The following is a 25,749-nucleotide window of genomic DNA, read 5'->3' as shown; positions in this document are numbered from 1 at the left end:
AATATATTTCATATTTTCTAAAGTCAACATAAAACAATCACCATTTCTTACAATGTTTTATTCATATTCCAAACTTTGAGATTTGTTGCATTATTTATATATGCCAATTACTCCTCTTCATTAAGTAATATTTGAATATGTCCAGAAATATATTACAGTAATATTCATTGACAAGTTTATATAAATGTCAGAATATGCATCTTAGCCAGTTACAAATATCTTGAAGAACTGAAAGCCATACCATCCTTTTGATCTACCTTCTTCCTTAATGTTGTAAATCTATTACCCAAGATTCAATTTGTTGTCCATTTCTTTTGTGTTAGTGTGTGTGTTGTTGTATAGTGTAGTATATATTACTCTCCCTCACTGTGTAGTTCAAGTGAACAGAAACTCATGGCAATCCTCATGCATCTGTCTGCAGAGGGCTGGGATTATAAGTGTGTGCTGTCCTGTTGGGCTTTCTTTTCACATTAAGTGTGTACAATGTCGATGTCCACAAAAATCAGTTCCCCACCTATCCTTATTCCTGACCAATTATTCTTTTTTGTTTTTGTGAGAATTTTCTGTTATTTTTTTCTCCAAGGAGATGGTGTCTCTGTCTTCTATCCTGTGTTTCTAAAGAGAAATTTCTATAGTTTCCCCTGCATTTCTTTGGAAAAGCATATGTCTTAATTTTCATTTGGGTGTATGTATTATCTTTGTTATTTATCAATTCCATTAGAATCTGTCCAGATATGAGTTTCTTTGAATTCCTCTATTTATGATGTACTGAGATTCTTCAGCCTATCAAATCACAGTTGTCAACATGCTTGTGTAGTTTGGGGTCAATTCCAGGCATAATTCATCCTCCCAAACTCTTTCATCTGTAACTATACATACATGCTTGTGCATTCACTTGTGTGTGTGCCCATACACACACCTATGTGTATGAGACCATTTTAAATTATCTCAGTGGCCTGTGAGACACTTTTGAAGCTTTTGTATTTAATACCTGGAGATTAACTCATTCAAGTTGCTTTACATTAATTTAACTGACAACCCAGCAGTCCATTCCCTGTTATAGAGGCCATACAGTGAGTTTTTTGCTCTCTTGTAGATATTACTTAATTTTTTGTTTTAAAAATTTAATCGCCTGGCAGTGGTGGCGCACGCCTTTAATCCCAGCACTCGGGAAGCATAGCCAGGCGGATCTCTGTGAGTTCGAGGCCAGCCTGGACTAGCAAGTGAGTTCCAGGAAAGGCACAAAGGTACACAGAGAAACCCTGTCTCGAAAAACAACAACAAAAAAATAATAATAATAATCTTGCTCTGTTTTATTACATCAGTCATTTTCCTCTGAATTTCTCTTTGTTCATTCTTTTTGAGTAGTTGTTTGTTCTTTTTTTTTTTTTTTCTAACTCATGCATCACAGGTAAAACGTGTCTAAAATATCAGCTCTAAACAAACAGCAATTTATTAAACATCTGGGTCAGTTTTTGGTTCACATCTGTTGATTTTCTTTCCCCTTTGGGATTGACTGTTCTCTTCTGGTTCACTGAGTGTAAAGAAATGTTTAACTGTTTCATGGATACTGTAAATGTTATGGTGTGCAACTTGAGTCTTTTCATAAAAAATATGAATTTTTAAAAAACTTGATAATTTCCACAAAGTGTGGTGCTTCCTTCTTTAGCATTCATTTAAAGTGTTACTGCGTTGGCTTATGTCTGACAAGTGTAAGCAGAAGTCTGGAACTGTTTGACATTTATGTGGCATTTTACACAGAATTTTGGCACTGCCGTTTCTGAAATCTACACAAGATTGCCCTCATTCCTTTCTACATGGGCTGGCTCCATTCCAAGAGTCTCTGCCCTTCTGGACTTGCTGCATCTACACTGCCTTATCGAGGGCCTTAGTAAGCACTGGACAAAACCCAACAAAGGCAGACACACTAGACACAGGACAGCAGTGGGGTTCCTGTTGTTGTTGTTTGTTTACTTGCCTGTTTTGTTTTTCCTTTCACCACCTCTCTGATTTGCTTTATTATCTACAGAGTCATCATATTGTTTTCTGATTTGTTTTTGGCGGGGTGTGGATAAGTGTCTTTGTCACCCAACCCCTGCCCCCAGTGTTTAAAGTTTTGTAACCCTGTGGAAACAGGCTATGATGGGATTGATATTTTGCCATCATGATATCTCTCTCTCTCTCTCTCTCTCTCTCTCTATATATATATATATATATATATATATATATATATATATATATATATATATATATATATGTTCTATTTGCAATACAGCTTACAAAAATGAATGTAGCCATGTGTGGCAGTTCACATGCATAAGCTCAGCATTCAGGAAGCTGTGGCATGCTCACCGTAAATTTAAGAGCATTGACTACTTAAAACACCCTATCTAATTTCTAATTTTGATAGGGTTATTTAACTATTGAACATACATGCTTGCTAACATGTAATAAACATACCTATGTGTACTAACTTTCATAGGGGAAGACTATACAACTTAATAATTAAAAACAGTAGAGTCAAAATAATACCATTTGCAATGTAGTCACATTAATTTACAACCAAGATCACAAAAAAGCAGTACAGGTGAGTTATAAATTATGATCAAGGAAATCTATCACAATTTGGATGTTTCAAGTAGAAAAAAGTTATAGTAATGAATTTATCAGTACTTGAGGGGCCATGAAAATGACTGTCTTAAATAAATACTCATAGAGTACATATGTCTTACTTCCTTATATTATACACCTTTGTGTCAAGAATGGCATAACGATTACAGAAATTTTAAACATTACCAAGTGTGACAAGAAGTTACCATAGAAGTCCTGCCACCTGAACCAAACATGTACAATGCAAGAGTGTTAAGAGTAAGTTGAAAATAATCAAGCCAGTTCTAATTTGAAATCTGTGCATTTACTACAGTAGCACTGAGCTAAGAGTGTTAAATGATTAAGCTTTTTTTCTCAAGCCCCTCTGTGTTTCAAAGTAAGCAGCTTTGTTGGCATTCTGCCTGCTCATTTGCTATGTTTCAAAGGTGTCACCTTACTCTGAAACTAGAGTTGAACTAAAGCTGTAATTTAGAAAACAAAGGAGATAGCAAGCATGTGGTATGTGTTTTAATACAATATGCCCCAAATACATAGTATGTCTGAATCTGACTAGGATGTCATCAAGTTCTGTGACTAATTATTACATATTAACTAGTAATTATACTTAATTATTTTGTGACAAATTATTTAACAGTTACTTGGAACAATACATGTTAAGAAATATTGAATCTTTTCATGATTTCTATTTGTATCTTTCTCATCTGATTTTTTAAAATTTTTTTTTTCGGTTTTTTCAAGACAGGGTTTCTCTGTGTAGCTTTGTGCCTTTCCTGAAACTCACTTGGTAGCCCAGGCTGGCCTTGAACTCACAGAGATGCGCCTGGCTCTGCCTCCCGAGTGCTGGGATTAAAGGCGTGCGCCACCACCGCCCGGCTCATCTGATTTTTTAATTCATGTTTGGCATAAAATAATTATAAATTTGCTTTTTCCTACACTAGAAAGATAATTTGTAATATCAGACACATTCTAAAGTTAGGTGGGCATAGATAACCTTATAACTCAGACTTATGTTGATTGCATATTTTCAAGTGTTCATAATTGCGTAGAATTAGTAGACGTGTGCTTTATTGAGTAATTATTTGCTCAAAAGTTTACATTTCCACACTCTCACCATGACTCAAAAGCACCATCTATAGGATAAAATAGATGATCTATGCGTTCACCATTACCATTTAAAAACTACATCAGTAAATATTTGGAAATAAATATTTCTTTGTCATAGCACATAGTTTACATTTGTGTCTAAATTGTTTATGTTGTATCCCCAATTTTTATAGTAGCCCTACCTCATTTAACACTGAAATGTTACAGGGGAGTGCTCATTTGCACATATAAATTTGTTCTCCTGAATACAACAACCTAGGTTACATTTACAGCATGATGATTTCAAGAAAAAAACTAATAGAATGTAAAGTATATTTCTTCCTCCAAAAGGCCTAAGGAGATGATCATTTCAAAAATGGATGATGTAATCTTCCATCCATCAACTATAGTTTTCTTTTGTTTGTGTGTTTTGTTTTCTCAAATATTACATGTACTTCCTGTGAACATGTAAAAAGTCACATTTTTTTGGTTTATATTCTAACAATTATTATAATTTTATATTAATTTCCCTCTTTCTGATAGGTATTATTTGATTCACATCAGAACTTATTATGATATGTTTCAAGACAAATGGAGATGAACAGTTATAAGGAATTTTAAGAAATGGACAACTCTTGAAAGGTCAAACTTTAAAATCCAACAAATTTCAAACATGTAAATAAAATCAGGCCTTATGAATAACTGATGACTTAGCAGTTCTTCTTAATATCTGCTTGATACCCGTTATCACTGAAACCTGTATGCACCTTGCAATAGTGCATCAGTTCTCAGCAGAAAATCCAGTGTCTTAGTGGCCCCGGTAACATTCTAATTTCCTTCATGTTACTATTATAAAACACTCAGTCCATAAGAAACTTAAAAACGGACAAGGTTCATTTTGGCTTACAGTTAGAGATCACAGATCTGTCACTGAAAAAAAAATCAAATAAGGAATTCAGAACCCATCGAGAAGCATTACTTGCTACGCTAGTGAGAAGCTAGTGCTTATCTAGATTTCTTGGACAGCTCAAGACCACTTACAGAAGGATGGTGCTGCCAATGGTCATTAATTCTCCTGCCTCAATTAATAATCATGTCAAAATCGAAATCCAAAAGATATGCTATAGGCTATTCTGATATGGACAATTCCTCATTCAGAACTTTCTTTTCCGACAACTCTAAGATTCATCAGGTTGACAGTTAAAGCTAACATGGGCAGGAATTGTATAATAAAATAGTGTAGCTGAGTATTTAAACTATGCATATCTTTTAGACTGCTTTGGAGACTTGGAAGTGTAAAATCAGGTTACCAGCATGGTCATGTTCCTGATGAGCATTCTCTTCCAGATTGTCATGTGCTCACAGGGCCTTTCCTTGGTGCATGGGCAAACATAAACCACACATTTCTTTGTCTTTTACAAAGGCAACTCTCTTATCACAAATTTCCCTCTATCATTCCCTCACCATAAACTAATTAACTCCCAAAGATTCTGTATGTAAATTCCATGACATTGAAGACTAAAGAAGTTCCAGTATATGATTTTTGGAAGGACACACTAAGTCTATCACATTGCTGCATACTCTAGAATTTACAGGGAAGGCATCTCCTGGATATGATGGAAAGTTTTCTAGGCCTATGTTTCCATTGGCATCATGTCTCAGAGCTGTCACTGGCCTCCTTGACATTCTAGTAAGTCAAAATAATGATGTTCCAAGATTTTGTGGAAAATGATTGCTAATCTATTCCTTGCCCTAACCCCTTCCTAATGAGGTAGTACAAGTAGAGTCGTATTTCTGAATTACTACTAGTGCATATCAAACGTAAGTAAGAGTAGCATCTCTGTAGAGATATTAGATGTTAGGGATATGAGTTGGTTACTTTGCAATTGCTGTGATTAAGCAGCATTACCATCTTGGAACAGGGACCAAAAAGATTGCAAGAACCAAAGGTATCAGATATCTACAGTGAAATCATGTTTACCAGGTATGAAAGGACCATTATACACATGAATTCAATGTATTCCAAGATTACCTACACAAGACCTACATAAAGGCCTACATAAAGATTAAGGCACCCAAAATCTGAGCTTTAATATGGGAAGGGCTCATAAATTCCCATCTCTTGCTACGGCTCTATTGTCAATTTAATTGCTACTGGGGAGAGAGATTCAGTTTTCTTCAGGGAAGTGGTCATTGCATGGCCACCCATGATCCTATCAATGGTCCTCCATACAAGAATAAGCAATATGAAATGGAGTCAGTGGCTTTAAACCTGAGTAGATTCCTTTGGAAGTGAAAAGTGGTGGGGTATGAGGGGAAGAATCAGAAGGGTGGAAATGGCAGTGGATATGAATCACAAGTCATGCTTATGAAATGCAAATTTGCTTTTTTGCTCTGAGGTACCAAACTTGTCCAAATAATCATCACATATTTCTAAAGATCAGCATACATTCAGTAAGTTGGTTTAAAGTAATTAAAGAAGTAAATTATATTCTTCTATGTCTCCATGTAAAGTGCTTCAGGTATTTTAATTCATAATATTCCTGTGTAAACTAGAAGCAATATTATGGAGATTTTTCACATGTGCAATGTGACTGAAAGTGATATTGGACAACATCTAAGATCACCTTAGAAACAGTATAGAATAACATGATTCAATGAAATCATAATTAAATGTGAGAGACACAATATTCCCATGTATAGAGAGAAAAACCACTAAACTTGAAATATTTACACTAATTTAATAAAATAGAAACCAATGATTCCAGATTTACCTAGGATATGTGATGTTCTGTATTCATACACCAGCATTGAAAAAATAAAAAAAAAAAATAGTGAAAATACATCTGGGTTTCTTGGCAGTGTGATTTTCTTTGGACTGGTTTAAATGTTTTTCTACAATTAAAAGAGTAATTACCAGTGTGATTAGACTGGTAATATGAAAAGCTGGTATAAGCCTTTAATATTTTAATTTTTCATTCCATGATTTATGCACAACATAAAATCATCGACCTGGTTCATTAATTATAAAACAGGTGTTCAATGTATTTTGTTTTCTTACCCTGGTCAAAATTTATGTTTTTTACTGCTTTTCCTAGTAGTTTTAAAATTTTTTATGCAGTGAAAATTCATTATATAAAACCTGCATATCATGTATTAATGGATCAAAATATATATTTATTTTAATGTAAGAAATTTATCTTAAAACAGTTAATGAAAAGAAAATCTTTGGAAAATCAGTTGTGGTAACAAGCTCTATTAATTTCAATGCTTGTTAACCCCAGCACTTGACAAGCAGTGACAGACCATCCAGGGATGCACAGTGAAACCTTATTTCAGAGAGAGAGAGAGAGAGAGAGAGAGAGAGAGGAGGGGGGGAGGGGAGAGGAGGGGAGGAGAGGGGAGGGGAGGGGAGAGGAGAGGAGATGAGACAAGAAGAGAAGAGAAGAGAAGGGAGAGGAAGGATGTTTGTTAAATATAAAGGAACCTGCTTATATGTATAACTGTATGTTATTCATTTGCTTTTGATTTGATAAAAGGAAGGAAAAGTTTATCTTGAGCATAAGGTTTGTAAAATATAGGAGTCCTTTATGGTGGGCAGGAATAGGCACACCAGCAAGTGTTGGGCAGGACAGTATTGGACCTGGAGCTAGAATCAGCACAAGACTGTAAACTGTCGAATACTACCCACAGCAATGCACTTCCTTCAACAGAGCTGTATCTCCTCCTCAAACAGTGTTAGCAGATGGGGGACAAGTATTCAAATACCCCAGCCTATGGTATGAGGCTTCTCATTAAGCCACACATTTCACTCTGAGCCTCTGTAGGATCATGTGCTATCATAAACAAATGAATGTAATCAAAATTTGAGTGTCCCCATAGTCCTGAGCATTTTCATCAGCATTGAAAGGTCCAAAGTCTCTTCTGAGGTTCAAGACAATCTCTTAATTATGACATCTTGTAAAATTAACATGCAAATAGCATTCTTCTAACATACAATACCATAGAACTTGCATTCTAATTGCAGTAATCATACTGGAAGCAGCGTGAGGCAAAACTGGGCCAAAGCACAGTTGAGACCCATGGGAGTCAACACCAACCCTTTTTTAGATCCATGACCAGTGCCGAAGGGTTTGCTTATCATGGCTTTGCTACTCAAGCTTTGCTGCCTGCAACATACTTTCACAATGTTAAGGATGTGTAATGTCGAAACACAGATAATCAGCACAAGCATACATCTATCGCTCCATTGTGCTAAATCCATTGTCTGTATGCAACTTTCACTGGCAGATATCCTACAGCTTTGTCATTTCCAACATCTCAGGGTCATTATCTAAATCAGTGTTTCACTTTCCAGAAGCACCCTCTTACAGCCTTTCAGGGAATCTCTTGCCACTATTAGCTGGTATTAACACCTCTCTGAAATGATGCAGGAAGCATCCATGTGTCCTTTATTCTTGTATCTTTCATGCCACTAAAACCAGTACCTCTTGAGCAAGATTTCCCTGTTTGGCTGCCAACCAGAGACGTACCCTAATCCCCTTTGATCATATTAGCACCAGGTTTCTTATGTGGAAGCATTCTAGGAGTAGGAATTTCTTTAGGATTTCTTATAAGTGAGGAGTTTAGCTGGGTGGAGTCTTCCCTCTAGGGCACTTTTCTCGTTGTTCCTGTGGGAAGAGGCCTCCTTTAACAGTGCTAACCTCATTAACAGTTGCAGCCTCTCGTTTCTAGTCCTTGTAGACTACCATAGGAGTTATCAGTATCATCCCTTCTGCAGATTCAGAGTTATGCTATCATAAACATTTTTCTGTCAAAGAAATTAGTCCATTACTCTCTTTTAAAGAGTTTGTTTATCCTTATTTTAAGTCTGTGAATATTTTGCCTGTATGCATGTGTATGCACCGTAGGCATTTCAGATGTCTGTGGATATGAGAATAGTGAATTGACTCCCTTCAAACTAGAGTTACATACAGTTAGAAGCTACCCTGAGTTAGGAACAAATCCTGGGTCCTCTGCAAGAGAATCAAGGGCTTTTAACTGACAAACTGTCTTACCAGCCAAATAGTCCATTATTAGTAGTACTATTATTATTACTATTATTATTATTATTATTTTAATTTTTCATCAGACAAACTGTTATGGCACAGTTAGAAGGCAAACAGATTTTTGTTCCAAAATTTTACAGGAACAACCTCTCACCTGATGTTAATATTGTTTCCATTTTAAGCCATCCAGTCTGGGCCTCTGTGAACTGCATTTCTCTCGGTACTTTCATGTTCAAACCTCTGCTAGAATATGGTTACAGCATTCAAATGCTTTCCTAGTCCAAAGTTTAAAATCTTCCAAACGCCTACAAAAAAAACTCAACTTGGTTGGTTATTCACATCAACACCACACATTCTGGTACCACCTTCTATATTATTGACGTTGCTGTTGCTGTGATAAAATATCATGATGTAAAGTTTTTTGGGATAAAAAAGAGTTCATTTGGAACTTATGGTACTGGAGAAAAGTTGCCCATCCTGGTGTGGAGGCTTAGCAGGAAGCTGCAGGCATGGTGGCAGGATCAGGAGGCTGTGAATCACATCTTTGTCCACAAGCACAGAGCAGAAAAACCAAGCAGGAGGTGGAAAAGAGCTATAAATCCCCAAACCCATCACCAATGACATGCTTCCTACTTCAAGGCTTCAAGTACTCCCCAAACAGTACAGCAAATAAAGGCCACATGTTCACATCCCCAAGTCAATGATAATTCTTATTCATTCACATCACACTTCCATTTGAATAATTATACTTCCTTTGATAAATAACACTTTATATAAGATACCCATTTATGCCTTTTATGTGTAAAATTGTAACTAGTCATAAATTTTTTAAAATAAATATTATAATACCTATATATGGAAAATTTAATTAAAACTTCAGTTACATATTATGGAAAACAACAACTTTGGGAACATGTATTTTTATTGATGTTTTAACTATCATAGAGAATGCTACTCATACAGGAGAAAGATTTTATCAAAATTAGAGTGACCCACCTTACTTATAATCAGCCTACTCTGTGACCAGTAACAATTATATCGTTAGCAAAAATCAAATTAGAGAGAAATCCATCGTCTGCTAAAAAAATGCCATCTATAGGTATTATTTATTACAAGTAATTTTTAGGTCTTGACTTGTGTGTCATAAAATATTCTGAGATTTATGCATAAGATGGCAGTTTAAATTCAGTATGGAAATATGTATCCAGTGTCATGGTTAATTGGCATTAAGTGCACATCTAATTTAGAATTCCAGCCAGCCAGAGGGATTCCCATGGTACCTGAACTGAATTCAGTTAATTGCCATAGCTGATTCTTCATATGTCTCAACATATAGTAGAACTGGATCTATGAAATCATTTATTGAATTAGCCTCAAAATGTGCCAAAGGATATATTAGCTTTTACTCCCTTGATAGTTTTTCAGTATGTAAATTAAGTGAGTAAATTCAAAGGGATGAGAAGAGCCAATGTGCTTCAGGAAATTTTGAAATGCAGTTAATTCTTCACTAATTAGGGGGCTAACTTCCTTACAAAATAAGTAATAAGAATCCTAGGAAGGAAAATGCATATCTATAAAAGTAATTCTAGATTGCAGTGCAAAATGTTGTGTGTTTAGACAGTGAAACAAATATAATTTGACTACTCTGTTACCTTAAGGGATTAATTCTAAATTATACATTTATCTTTAGTTTTTGAATTTTGATTTATTCATTTTTTAACTACTTACTGACCAACCCTTGTATATCAAATATAAACTCTGATGATGTACAGAAAATAATTTTATCCTCACTTCATGAAACTCGTGTTTTCATCAGGGGAATAAAAGTCAAGCTGCTGAAAGAAGAGACGTGTTGACACATGTCTTTAGTTGGTTTCACTATTGACTGGACATCATAGAGTGTATATGTCCAAACTGATAAGGCTAGGCAAATTACTAGGTATTCAGTATTTTAATTATGGGATTGCCCTTATAAACATACTAGTTCTTAACTAGAATGGCTCTAAGACTTGATGGGTTCTTGACCATCTGGGTCCTTCCTGGCTATGTAGGAAGGACAGTATAAATAACTCACAACAGGGATAGGTGAACAATGATTGGGCATAAGAGTATTTATGGAGAGCTTTGTAAAATCACGTAGAATCTGGGATTTAAGGGCTGTGAGTTGTAGAGTTCATGAGGTTTTAAGAATTATTGTAGCTTTTCCTGGTAGACAAATGCAGGTAAATAAGTCACTAAGGAATTTCTATGATACATCAAGCAGGGGTTATGAGCTAGCAAGGGAGATAAAAAAGGTAGGTATTTTTTTATGAATTGTAATTCAGTAGTGATGAGTGATGGCAAGACTTTCATAACAACAGCAACAAAAAGAAAACTTTCTATTGTATGAAAAATAAGAAATTATTGCTACTGATTGTGATTCTTAAAACTTAACGTTAAGGCATCTGCATTAGTCGCTGTTCTATTTCCGTGAAGAGATGTTATAATCAAGTCAACTTAGAAGAGAAAACATTTAATTGTGCAACTTGCTTTCAAAGGGTTAGTCCATGGCTATCATGTCAGGAAGCATGGCAACAGGCAGGAAAACCAGTCACTGGAGCAGTAGCTGAGAGATTTCCTGTTCTGCGAGCATTGGGAAGATAAAGTAAGACTGAGTCTGGTATTGGACCTTGAAATCTTAAGGCCTTTATCTAATGGCAAGCCTCTTCCAACAAGGCCACACCTCCCCATCCTTCCTAAACAGTTCCAATTAGGGAAGAAATGTTCAAATATATGAGACCACAAGAGGCATTCACATTCAAACCACAACGGTAACAAACATGAAAATTCCATATCACTAAATAAGGAGAATAAAAGAGGAAGAATTTATTGTAGTATGCCAATGCCTTAGGAGTTCATATATAAGTCTGGTGTCACAAATTTTGTTTAGGACAAACAATGTATTACAATCTTAATGTGAACTTTAATGGTATATTTTTTATTTCCAAAATTTTTAATGTTTTTGTATGTGTTCTTGTATGTATATACTGTGAGTGTGAGTGCCTCCAAAAACTAGAAAAAAAAAACCTCAGATCCCTGGGACCGGAGTTACAGCTGAATGTGAGATGACCCATGTGGATGCTTAGCAATTTGTGGAAGAATAGCAGATATTCTTAACTACTGAGAAAGCTCTTTCCCCTAAATAATTTTTATAATTTCACTCATTAAGTGAATATCAGACATTTATATAGTCAATTACCTTACGTTGCTATTCATGACTTAATCAAAATTAGGTCAAATATTGATGTATTTCAGCTCCCTCTTCCTCTGACATTCTTTGTTGCCAGCATGATATGGAGGCAGAATTAAGATGCAGGTCAGCCGTTCTGAAAATAAAAAAGAATCACATCTAGACAATTTCAGAGCAAGAGGCAGAAATGAAAAAAGAAAGTAAAAAGTTTGCCTCAAGCAAGTAATTGAGTCAGAAAATAGAATGAGACAATGAGCAGCCCGTATGAGATAAGCGGTATCTCTCTCCACAGGATGGGGGGAAAGAAGGAAGAGGACATTATCAACATGAAGTTCTTATTGTCAAGTCTGAGTGGAGAAAATGTTTGCTGATTTCTAGTAAGATCAGGGTTGGAGAATGGGTCATGTTTAGTGAATACAAACTTTTTGAAGGGGTCATATACAGACAGATTAGATACTGACTCATAGGAAAATTTCTTGGTATGCTAGTATGGTTAAATGAAATATTCAATGAAAATCATTGACAGGAAAATCTAGCTTTGCTTTCTCTCTATACCTATGCAAATAATTTAAATAAACTCTACTTGGAATTCATTGTATTTTAACAATAGTTTGGAAAATCATAGTTATTAGCTTTTTAATGTCAGACATCAAATTTGATTTTGTTGACACATGACTCTTATCCCAGTAGTTGGAAAGCTTAGATAGGAGAATCTTCAACTGATGGTGGCCAGCCTAAACTATGTAGCTAGTACCTGTCTGACCAGAGCTAACAACTACCTTGAGAACAGGAAGAAAAAGAAAAAGGAAGGAAGGAAAAGAAGGAAGGAAGGAAAGAAAGAAAGAAATATTTTTATTTCTGATATTTAAATTAATAATTTGTATATTTTATGAAGAAATGCATGCTTTTATTGACCATTGAGATTTAATTTTTTTTAAATTTTTGACAGTATAATATATTTAGGAAAACTCTCCCCACCTCTTACTGCCTCCAAACTTCCTCTATGTCCTCCCTTGTTTTCTTTCATATTCATGGCAGCTTATATTTTCTTAATTGCTGTTATACATCTACTTGCATATACATATATATTCCTAACAATATAAGTATATTGTATTCATTTTGTATATGTGTATGTGTGTTATCAGGGTTGACCATTTGGGATTGGATAACCAATTAGTATATTCTTCACTGATTTAGGAGCCTTAAGGTAATTAACATTATTCCCAGTATGGACTACTCTATTATTTCTTGTTACAAGTGTGTTTAGAAAAATAATTTTATAAGCTTGACATAATTAGCATAAACCCAAGTTTATTAAACCTTGCAAACCAATGATTGCCGTTTGTATTTTCAAATGCTTTGTCATTCATTAAAAAAATCCCATGTCCATATGTATTTTAAAAATCTATCTCATTCTCATATGTTATTTATTATAGAACTCACACATTTTATAGAATTTGGAAATTGTTTAATCAGATTAACATAATTAAAAATAATTTTTTTAATTAATAGATATTCTAAATTTCTTTTTGTTATCTATCTTTCTTTCTTTCTTTCTTTTTTTTTTTTTTTTTTGATTTTTCAAGACAGGGTTTCTCTGTGTAGTTTTGGTGCCTTTCCTGGATCTCGCTCTGTAGACCTGGCTGGCCTCGTACTCACAAAGATCCACCTGGCTCTGCCTCCAGAGTGCTGGGATTAAAGTTGTGTGCCACCACCGCCCGGCTTGTTGTCTATCTTAATAAGTGATAATGTGATATCTTTATTTGAATGAGGTTGAAAAAAAGCAAATCAAGTTATTAACATAAAATATGTTTAAACTTTTTTTCTTGGAAACAACTGAATTAACTTCTTAGGAATTTAGAATTATACAGTAAATTATTCTGAAATATTGTTGTAGAGTTTTTAATCGCTGTAGCCAAACACCCTGACCAAAAACAACTTGGAGAGGAGAGGGTTTATTTGTCTAAGTGTTTCCTGTCCATTGTGAAGGGAACACAAAACAAGAATCAGTACAGAAACCTGATGGCAAACCAAAAGAGAGGCTGTCAGGGAATGTTGCTCACTTGCTTTGTCACCATGGATTGCTCAGCCTCTTTTTGAATAGCATCAAGATGAAGTACCCAGTAGTTGCACCACTCTGAGCCCCACTTGATGCATCTACCAAAAAGAATAAAATAAAACAAAATAAAACAAAGGAAAAACTCCTGCATATAAATCTCAGGAAACATCATTGAAGAGGTAGCAGAAACTTTAAGAGCCAGAGGAGTGAAATGTGTCTCATAAATGACAGAGAAGCATCGCCCATAAATCCTCAACAATATGGTGCCGAAATAAGGTCTGACCAAGAACACCAAGGAGAAATTTGCTAACAAGGAAGGAAGGAAGGATGCAGTAATCTCATGGAACTCTACCTCTAGACAAACAAACAAAGAGAACTAAACAAATCTGAGAGCTTCTTAAGTAGTGTCTCCTACAATGAGCCCCATATGTGTTTATCCAATACCAAGTAGCTTGCCCTCAAATCATACATACAAATAACACTAAGTGAACTTAGCAGGTTTTACTGATACGTTTGTGTCTGTATTTATATAGGTAAAATTAATAAAGAAACTTCCAATTCAAGAGGACTCAAGGGGCTTTGGTTGGAAGGGATTGGAGGGAATAGAGAGAAGGGAGGTGATTGATATATTTAAGTAAAACATAATAGAATCCCCAAAAGAGGCAGAGTCAATGTTCCACTTATAAATGCAATTTTCTGCCAAGACATTCATGAATATGTTACTTGTTTTCAAGTTATAAAACCTTAAGAGATGAAAGCAAACATTAAAATGTTATGTATTTACACCCAATATTTAAATATTCATAATTTACATCCAAGGAAGCAATAATCATTCTTTATAACTGTCACTGTACATTTCTAATAGTAATTATTCTTCAAATCTGGTGATTTCATGTCATAAACAAGCATGTTTTTGTACCCCTTTGAATCTGTCACACTCAGTGCTGCTGAGAGTTTCCTCTGGGTTAGCATCACAAATCTTATAGTAGAACCTGTCAACAACTCAATTGCAAGAAGACATCCTGATTAAAAGTAATAAATACCCTAAGTAGACACCAAAGAATACATATACACAGTCAAAAGATATTCTTAAAGGTTTTCAATATCATATGAGGGTGTGTGCCTAGTCTTATTGTAACTTATTATGCCATGTTTGTTATGCCATATTCAGGGGATATTCTGAGGAAGCCTGCTCTTCTTTTTTTTTTCTTTTTAGAATGGAGGGAGGGGAAATTTAGGTCGAGATTTAATGGATAATAGAAGAATTTTTTTAAAAGGTTGTAATTTAAAAGTCATAAACAAAAACAATAAAGCTTTTTATAGGAAAAAAAGTCTTTAATATTTCTTGTGATTTAGAAATATAAATGAAAATTACAACGAGATATCACCTCAAATTATTTTGGTTATTATAAAGAAGATAATAGGTAAATGCTAAAATGGATCCGAAGAAAGGAATATTCTATTATACTTTTGGAATGATTGTACTTTATACATCAGTTATATATAATAGTCAAAATATAGACTCAACCTAGGTTTCTCTCAATGGATGCATGCATATAAAATTGTGGTATATATACACATTGAAAAAGTAGGTTGTCTTTTTCAGTACAAGGATACAATCTGTCAGTTTGACTGGTTCTGGTTTTCTATAATGGTCTACATCTGTTGCAAACTATACAGAGTGCTTCATTTTATAACAGACTTTCTTGGACCCCTGGTCCTGAAATCAAGACGTGGGGACTTATCATTAGTTATGAATGCTTAGCCTTAGTTTAGGGTTGTCCTACCAGCTCTTATAACCTATATTAATCTGCTTCTCTTCACCTATGTTTTATCATGGGGCTTTGTACCTTCTCTTTCTCCAGTATGTCCTAGTTTCCTGCTTTCACCATGTCTGTCTGTCTGGTGGCTGCCTCGCTGGCAGCATAAGTAAATGTAACACATCTTTACATAGTTAAATAAATATTCTGCAACTCAAATGAAAGTAACACATCTTTACTTAAACAAATATTCTATTCTACAACATTTACCTGTGGGTATAAGGATGAAGTTTTATTATACAGTTATAAATTACACTGGTTTAGTAAAGGAGTGATAAGAAGTTCTCCTCTAAATCTATGACCATGTTACCCTTGGGTGGTTAGGTAGGTTTCCAATACCAGACATGATTTCCCTCCAGTTGTGCAGGCCTTAAGTCCATTTAGACAGCTGTTGGTTACCACAAAGGTATGATTGTCATTGCTGCACCTAGGGTTACCATGCCATGGTGGTCATTGTTGTGGTTCATTGGCATTACAACAGAGTAGGACTGCCATTGGATTTCTTTCCCTTGTATGCTTGCATAGTACCTAGTTTGGCTATGAAACTTAGTGCCCAAAAAGGAAGATTCCAACTCACAGCTTCCAAGTACTGTGTCTGAAGAAGAGGGCATCTTTAACATAAGAGATTTACTGTTAATAGCTGGGAGGCAGCAAGGTACTAGAGCAATAGCTTATCGTTGTGATAATTTATTGTACTCTGTGATCAAATACCCTGAATGTGGGTTTCTTACGCCTAATAGAAAATATTAGGTGGTCTATGGCTCTTGGCAGTGAGCGCTATCAATTCAAGTGGGATGCTTCATTTAAACTGTGTATGCACATGCAAATGCCATCAAGTACACACACACAGTACATATATATGAACTATATATGATTTAATAAAAATAAAATGTGATTTATTATGCGCCTTTTCAGATATCATTAGTGTCGTTTTCCTCCTCTCTCCTTGTTTAGATGTATTGACCTCCTTTCCCTCCCCAGTTAATCCCCCACACCCATCTTCCCATTTCCCCCTTTATATCACTTATGCTCTGCTGTTTCCTTCTCCAGTGCTCCCTCCACCGCACTCTCCCTCCCCTCCCTTTCCTGAGTTCTGTGTTTTCTCCAGGTTCTAGACTCACATGAAAGGTGTGGAGCATTCCCCATTCCTATTACTCATTTATCAGCTGAAGGACACTTAAGTTGTTTTTATTTTCTAGATATTGTGAATAGATTAGCAAGGAGCATGGCTCAGTAGCTATTTGTGTAGGGTGTTGATATCTTTGTGAATATTCCTAGGAGTGATGCATCTGTGTCTTATGGTAGATTTGTATGTAGCTTTTGGGGAGTTTTTCACACTGCTATCAAGATTGGCTGAATCTGTTTACAGTCACACTAACACTAATTGTGAGTTCCTCTTGTTCCTCTTTCACTTTTCATCACCAGGATATGTCAGCTGTTTTGTTGATCTTCTTTCTCAATTCTGATCAGTGCATAATATATTACAGTACTCTATTAATACAGCCTAATTGTAATATAAAACATATACATATACATACATATATATATATATATATATATATATATATATATATATATATATATATATATACATGTTTGTGTGTGTGTATGTTTGTGAGTGTATTAGACTAGAGACCCTAAACAGCAAACTAAACATCAGCAATTTGATTCTAATAAAGATGCTAAAAATATCATTTACTAGAAAAAATGACAATGTTTATAGTAAATTGTATTGGAAAGCAATATACACATGCAGAACAATTATGTGAAATTGCTATATCCCTCTGTGACAAAAGAAAATATCTAGATTTGAAAAGATTTCTGCAATCATGCACGTAATAATGCTGAATACCTGTTGTTGGTCTGCACAAAGCTAGCAGTCAACAATCAGTCATGAATGGATGAGGTCCTCAATGAGCCCTACCTCTTTCCTCTAGAGTATTGGCTGTTGATAGGTTTTGAGTGAGAGACAATCATTGTCTTCAGGTTTTTATTCACTACTGAGCTCATCAGGTTCCAACAGATTGCTTCACACTCTTTATTTCACAAATAATCCTCATTAAACTCCATGGGTCTCAAAGCAAAATGAATAGTCATGAATGTGAGAAGGACCACTGTCCTGAAAAGGAGAGTAGAATGGAGTAGTCAGGAGATGGAAGGATGTGGAGATGAGAGTATGCAGGATGAATTATACACTTGTGTGAAACTGTCAAAGCACAAATTTAATAATTAGTTTTAAAATGATTAAAGACATAAATGTAAGAAATGAAGCTGATAAGTTATGAGAAACAGAGAATGCTTTCGGACTATGAAATGGGAACTGACTTGTCTTAGATGAGATCCTAAATGCAATGTAGAAAATAAATGGGAAGATAAACCAGTAAAATCACAAGTAATTAAAAAGTGCCACACAGTGAAAGAAACAACAGGGTGAAGATCAAACTACAAATTTGAAGAAAAAATATATAATTCATAATGAACAGACAAAACTAACAGAAAATCCTAAAGTAACCTGATTTTGAAATAAGCAGTGGACTTAAATCAATATTTTTTAAAGAAGGCACCTGCTCACCATAACTAAACCTTAGAAAAGTGTAAATCTAATCCTCAAAAAGTAATCATGTCACCTCAGTGTGAGTACATATCAAATTTTCACATAATTCTCAGTTTGATATGAAAGATGTGAAGAATAGGGAATAACATGGACAACAATAAGGAGGTTACACATATACACACATTAATACTGTAGAAAGATATGATATAGCAATTCACTATTGTATGTATACTAAAGAAAGTGAAACTAGTATGTATAATAGACCTCTCCCAAGTTCTGTCCCACTTTATACCAACAAAATTCACAGGGCCAGGAGATAGAGGCAACCAATCTGTTCAATTAATTTACAAATGATGTCTGGTAAATACATAATCAGATAACTTCCTTTCATTTCAGCAAATATATATATACATATATGTATATATGTATATATATGTATGTATGTATGTATGTATATATCGTGTAATAATCCAGGCACAGAAAGAAATATTACATAGTCTCATTTATAAATATGAAAGCGTTTTATATCAGTCAATCTATGTTTTGCAGTAACTAGTACTATAGTAGTGTCATAAGAGTCAAGGTAGAACTAGGAGAAGAAAGCATGAACAATGTGGACCTTTTCCTGTAACTAAGACTTTTCACTTGCTGTGCAATATTTGTTGAAAAACTATAACTAGAACAAAATTAAATACTGATAAATAAATCATTGACTTTTTAAAAATTATATTCTAAATTCCCATTTGAAATTCCATGTCCTATTGAGACTTTCATAAATACTGGCTGAATGTTTATTACTTAATTTTAACTCATTAATTTTTGTCAAGATATTAAGATTAAATTTAGTTCTACATATTTTTCTGGTTTCAGTAATTCACCTCTTTTTTTATTTGAACTATTAAGTCTTTGTAAACATTCAATTGTCATATATTTTCATGAGCCTTAGTATCATATAAAAGGTACAAATTCAGAAATATTATGAATTCTTTTAAAAATATTTTATTAATTTGTGTGTATCAATGTTTTACCTTAATATATGTCTGTGCATCACATAACGTGCATTGCCTGTGGAGGCCAAGGTAGATTTCCTGAAACTGAAATGGCAGGAAGGTGTGAGCCACCTAGTGGGTGCTAAGAATCCTGTTCAGGTCCTCAGGAAGGTCGGCCATTGCTGTTATCCAGTGTGCTACCTCTCTGTCTCCTGTTATGAATGCTTTATCTAGGCAAGGAAAAATGGCTAATATGTGCACTAATGAAATGATTATATTACAGTGCCTATTTATATATTATTGTTTACAGATGCTCCTAAGTTTGTTTCAAATCAGACAATGTATTACTCCTGGGAAGGAAATCCCATCAACATTAGTTGTGATGTGAAATCAAATCCACCGGCATCAATCCATTGGCGAAGAGAGAAATTAGTCTTACCAGCTAAAAATACCACTCATTTAAAGACCTACAGTGTAGGAAGAAAGATGATACTAGAGGTAAGCCTATGGGAACACATAATAAACATATTTTTACCAGTTATTGATTATGTCGGAATATATTTAATTTAAATTTCTATAAGACATATTGAAATATTTATATAAATTTTGTATTTATTTAAAAAATTAATCTTGTATTGGTATAATATCCTATTATTTATCTATGTTTATATGTTGAAATATTTTTCTTGAATTTATTTTTTAAAAGTGAAATAATTATGTTGGTAAGAAAACATGGGGAGGTAAAATAATAAGTTTTTTTTCCATATTATTTCATTATTTGTTGTAGTGTGTAACAAGAGTTGTAAATTTGTTAAACAGCTCTGATTATGTAATGCAACTCATAAATCACTTTGATAAGGATGATTATCAAGACACACAGGTGCACTTTGTGATTTGCTTGTTACCCTTCCTTGCTACCTGCCTCTTTTTTTAAAAGTCAAATATTTAACTTCAACATTCATGTTCATGATTCCCCTGATTCTTTGTTTACAACTATTATTCTTTGATTGGCATATAAACCTATCAGTTGGTTAACAATGTGTAATTCTAGAATAGGTTCCTAAATAAAGCACTAGGGAGGAGATGTCAATGATTATTCATATATTACAACTATTTAAATTAGTACTGGAAATTCAATCATATACTTTGGATTATTTCATCTTATAGTGTGTGCAGTTTTTTTTTTAAATATTGCTCTTGTTTAGTTTAGTTTAGTATTTTTCTAACAATATCATTAAATTTTAGAAGGAACAACTTGACATAGAGATTTATTTGGGTTACAGAATGTTCAGTTAGTCGTGGTTTAATCCCATACAGTTGGGCAGAGCATTACAAAGGCAGGACCATGTGAGACAGACACTACCTCAGAAGAAAAGGCTGAGAAAAGACTTTCCAATAAAATGGATTTAAGAAGCAAGCTGGTGTAGCTATCCTAATATCTAATAAAATAGACTTCAAACTAAAATCAATCGAAAGAGATCGGGAAGGACATTGCATATTTATCACAGGGAAAATCCAACATGATGAAGTCTTGATTCTGAATATTTATACCCCAGATACAAGGGCATCTACATTTGTAAAAGAAATATTACTAAAACTTAAATCACACATCAAACCCCATACACTAGTAGTGGGAGACTTTAATAACCCTCTTTTACAAATGGACAGGCCTGCCAGACAGAAACTTAACAGAGAAATATAAGGGAACTAACAGACATTTTGACTCAAATGGACTTAATAAATATCTACAGAATATTCCACCCTAACACAAAAGAATATACCTTCTTCTCAGCACCCCATGGAACCTTCTCTAATGTTGACCACATGCTTGGTCACAAAGCAAATTTCAACAGATACAAAAAATAATTGAAATAACCTCCTGTATCTTATTGGACCACCATGACTTAAAGTTAGATTTCAACAACAACAAAAATTACAGAAAGCCTACAGTCTCATGGAGAATTCCCTTTATGTTGAATGAGAAGCAGAAAGCAAGAGAATGTTGGTACTGGATGGTTTTGTTTGTTTGTTTGTTTGTTTCTTTTTCCAATTTTATTTCATCCTGGTCCCCAGCCAATAAGATGGTGCTGTCCACGTTCAGTTTGGGTCTTTCCAACCCTTTCAAGAAACATCCTTACAGGGACATCGACAGGTTATTCTAACATCTGACATCCAGAAATGTTGTCAATCAAAAGCAAACATCACAATAATTTTTTTGTACTAACTATTGTTGGATGAGGGATCAGAACACTGGCTTTAAGTTGGCTTTGTTAATTCTTCCTTGCTTGCTTCTTTCCTTATTTTCTTGCTTGCTTGTTTTTCCTTGTTTCCTTTATATTTCCATTTCTTTCCATCTGTGACATGTTAAGTGATTTCTGAATTTGTTAAACATAACATCACAATGGAATTATTTTTAAAGCTTATGTTTCTTGGCTATTTTGTTCCTGAAATGGGAGGGTCTATGAATTCAATGTCTTATTTCCTGTTAAGTTCTCAATTCAGCATCAAACTAATTTTTGAGTTCATAAATTGAACCCCTTCAAAATGGCTCCAAAGTAAGTATCTTTTTATAGAGTATTAATATTAAAAAGAAAAACACCTGTACCGCAGTCATAGTACTTGCTGTGGCTCTCCTGCTTCTTTTTATATTGATTCTGTAAACACCAGGTTCCTTGTAGAAAGTACTAAAATCTTTCCCATGTGACTGGGGAATAAGAAAAGATTTTGCACATATTTTTGTAATTTAATTAAACTAGGCTCGTTTATTAAAAGCCACATGCAAGGACAATCAGTTCTGACTCATTTCAGGGAACTCACAAAAGTTCAATCTATGCATTAAGCTGTTAAGCCTATGAATATTTCTTAGTTGGACAGCTGACTAGAAAATGAATGACACAGCTTTTTTATACTTTACTTGTTCAGAATAATCATCTTCAGTAGACCTCAAAATTGTTCTCTTAGTTAATAGTCTCCCATTATCACTAACTCATATCTTCTCTCTTTTAGCACAGGGTAGAAAATAATGTGCAATCCGTGTTGTTAGCATAGTCTCTCTTTAAATAGTTACTGGAATTGAAAATTATATTTATTACCATCATCAAATATCTTTGAATTATGGACATTTAAGAATTTCAGCACAGTAGAATTACAGAATTGACCCCACCTTTCACCCATGGAATCCCTGAAGGTTAACTTAATTTTTGATTTCATTGTATAAAACTGAGGTCATGTCCTTTTCACCTAAACAAAAAGGCAATGGAACCAAGATAATTACTACAGGTTTTAAAATCCTGTTTAGAGCATTTTACAAGGCACTGTTTTCTTGCCAAATATCTTTCATGAAAACAAAACAAAACAAAACAAAACAAAACAAAAAACCATCCAGGTCTAGAACTAAATATTAAAATACATAACCAGGCATAGTGGCTTATTCATGTTCTCAGCACTTCAGAGGCAGAATCAGGGCAGCCTCAGCTACTAGTGAATTTCAGATCTGCGTGGGATTTAGAATGAAACCACTCTGAAAACAAACCAACAAACAAAATGGGAAAACAGTGGAGGACCTGCTCCCACACTTATTTACCCCAGGAACTCTTGAGGATTGAAGGATAAGAGACTTAGTTAGGAGTAGAGAAGGGAGAGAGAGGACAGAGAGAGAACACAGAATAGAATTGGGTGGACCTGGATCCTTATTCACTGGCCCAGAACTTCATTCCAAACGTCTGTTTATAACAATGCCAAGGGATGGAGCAAAAGATCTCCCCCTTGCCAATTACAGTCCCCAGGTCCAATCAACCTCTTATGCAGTCCTGCTGAATACAGCCACTAGGCTGCAACAGGTCCCTCTTCTCTATATTTTAAAACAAAAAGAATTCTTGATGCAACCACATCAAACTTAAAGACAAATAGATTAACATAATTTTAAAATAAATATTGTTATGCATAGTTACAATTTTCTCAGTCTGACATCTTAATATTTCTTGCTAACAAAACAGAGGATAAACTTCTAATGTATACAGCTTAAACTGAAATAATTTCTTAACTTCACCCAACCATGGTGCATCACTATCAATAGGTTAACATAATAATTTCTACAGGCCTACTCTCAACCTGCAAACCTACTCTCAACCTACAAGCCTATTCTCAAACTACAATTTAGAACTATACAAAACACAACATTAATTCACACAAGTAACACAAAAATATTTTTTAAATTAAATATACCAAGGAATATTAATAGTCCCCCTTTTCTTAAAAAAGAAATAGAATCAAACTTCTCTATTTAAATAATTTCATGATTACATAGACAGTTTTATAAGTAGTTCATAATCATCCCTATTGATAGAGTCTATATGCATAAGCAAATTCAAATTTTCCCATTGTAATGAAATCATTATTGTCCATTTTATTTTTTAAATTTAAAAGTTCAAAGAGAGTTTTGGTACCATTCCTAAACGTTCCTTTGAGCACTTGTAGACAGGTCCTGGCTTGTCAGTTGCCCTTAGTCTGTGTATAGCTGTCAGAATCATAATGAATTTTGAGCAAACAGTTCCAAACAGAAGTCCCACAACCAAAACTTTTTAGTTTAAGCAAGTCTCTCTGAAACCTCTGCTTTCAGCTACAACTGCACTTTGTAGTCTGTAGCCTTCTGTAACCAGGCTAGAGAGCTTTACCTCATAGCCATACCGGCTCAAGGCTCCTTCAGCTGCCATGAGCTGAAACTGTGGCATGGTAACCCTGGCTTTGGGAGGAAAACCCATTACCTGTACCATTGATGGTCCAAGTGCTCAGCAAGCCTGGTTTTTTAGGACCTACTTTTAGTAAAAACATGTTGTCTTAAACTTTGCAGTTTCTTTGAATTTTCTTTGACTACATGATATATTTCCTTAAAAATTTTCCTATACTTTGTTTATCCGAAGATAATTTTGCCATTGAATAGGTGTAGCAAAATGAAGACATTGATCCAATTAATGAATTAATAGGTAAAGCATGAAACACTTCAACTCCGAATGTCTAGTTTTGTGGATTTTGTCTTTAAAATGTTTGCATTATACTGACAGAGCAGGTGGCATTTATGCATTTAGGAATATGTATATATGTTTTTACAAATGTGCTGTAACAACAATGGAAAAAGAGGTTATAATTTGAAAGAGTTCATGGAGGCTGTACAGGTGGGTTTGGAGAGGTGAAAGTGAATTGGAAATTGATGCGATGATATTAAAATCTCAAAAATAAAAGAAGTGAAAATATATGAAACCAAAAGACATGTTTGCATTATTTAATAATGTTTGTTGGATAAGCAAAAGAGTTTTATGAGGAATCATGTGAAATAACTGAACAAATGTACTAGTAGCACATATGCTTCAGTCTTTTAAAATAACCTTGATTTTTTAGCATTTTCATTTTTATTATTATGATTATTTTAGATTGCCCCTACATCAGACAATGACTTTGGACGATATAACTGCACTGCTACTAACCGTATAGGCACAAGATTTCAGGAGTATATTCTTGAGTTAGCAGGTGAGTATAGGACAGTAATATCTGATATTCATAACATAATTTTATATTCAAATGGAATTTTAAGTTAATAAAATTTATCAACTAATTTTACATGAAATCAAAAATAATGTTTATAGTTTTTTAAGTCATAATGCAAAACACTATTTAAAGTGATAAACCAAGGATTACAAAATAGGACAAAGAATTTGGCATAATGAATAATGAATATTTACAATCTATTTAATATTTAAGGCTCATTTTAAAATTTAATTTCTTCTGATGTATATGTGAGATTTTTTCATAGTATGCAACATGTATTTTAAATAAAATTGTTTAAAATAATGTAAAACAACCTTTAAAAATATACATAAATAGAATCATTCATAAATATGCCAGTTTTATTTAAAATCTAGCGTAATTCATCCAAGAGGAATGTGTTGCTTCTACAGTGGATGCATGAACATTCAGTGAGAAAACAATGCAACAGATATAATCTTAAATTATTTTTAATTTGTCATCATAGGAAATGCTTCATGAAGCAACTGATCGATATCAACACCACTAGTAATGAGAAAATCATACTTGGTCCTACGAGAGGCAATCAAAAGGGCAAAGAGTAATCTTTGTGATTTTTCTCTCCACAAGCTGGAGGAGAATCTAACCTAACAAGCATGATATTTAAGAACATGTCTCCAGTGTAGTAAGCAGAAGCCAAAGGTCTTATTAAGTCAACATGCTCTAAAGGCTTACATGAAACAATGCTCTTACGTACTTTGTTCATTGAGGTCTTATAAAATTAAATTAGTTTTAAAAACAAAGAAGCTTTAAAAGAAGCTAAGGCAAATTATCAAATGC

At 34.2% G+C, this 25,749-nt stretch overlaps 1 protein-coding gene across 1 annotated transcript in view; it reads left to right on the top strand.

Annotated features, from left to right (window-relative positions):
- The window catches only part of Ncam2 (neural cell adhesion molecule 2), a 184,860-nt gene that overhangs the window by 74,901 nt on the left and 84,210 nt on the right, over positions 1–25,749 (top strand). The window contains 2 exon segments of the mRNA XM_059277709.1: positions 19,703–19,890; positions 24,819–24,915. Coding sequence (XP_059133692.1) covers positions 19,703–19,890; positions 24,819–24,915 — 285 coding nt within the window.

This window comes from Peromyscus eremicus, chromosome 12 (assembly GCF_949786415.1).
Source record: "Peromyscus eremicus chromosome 12, PerEre_H2_v1, whole genome shotgun sequence".
NCBI lineage: Eukaryota > Metazoa > Chordata > Mammalia > Rodentia > Cricetidae > Peromyscus > Peromyscus eremicus.
Note: the sequence above shows the minus strand (reverse complement) of the source record. Positions and strands in the feature narration are given on the sequence as shown.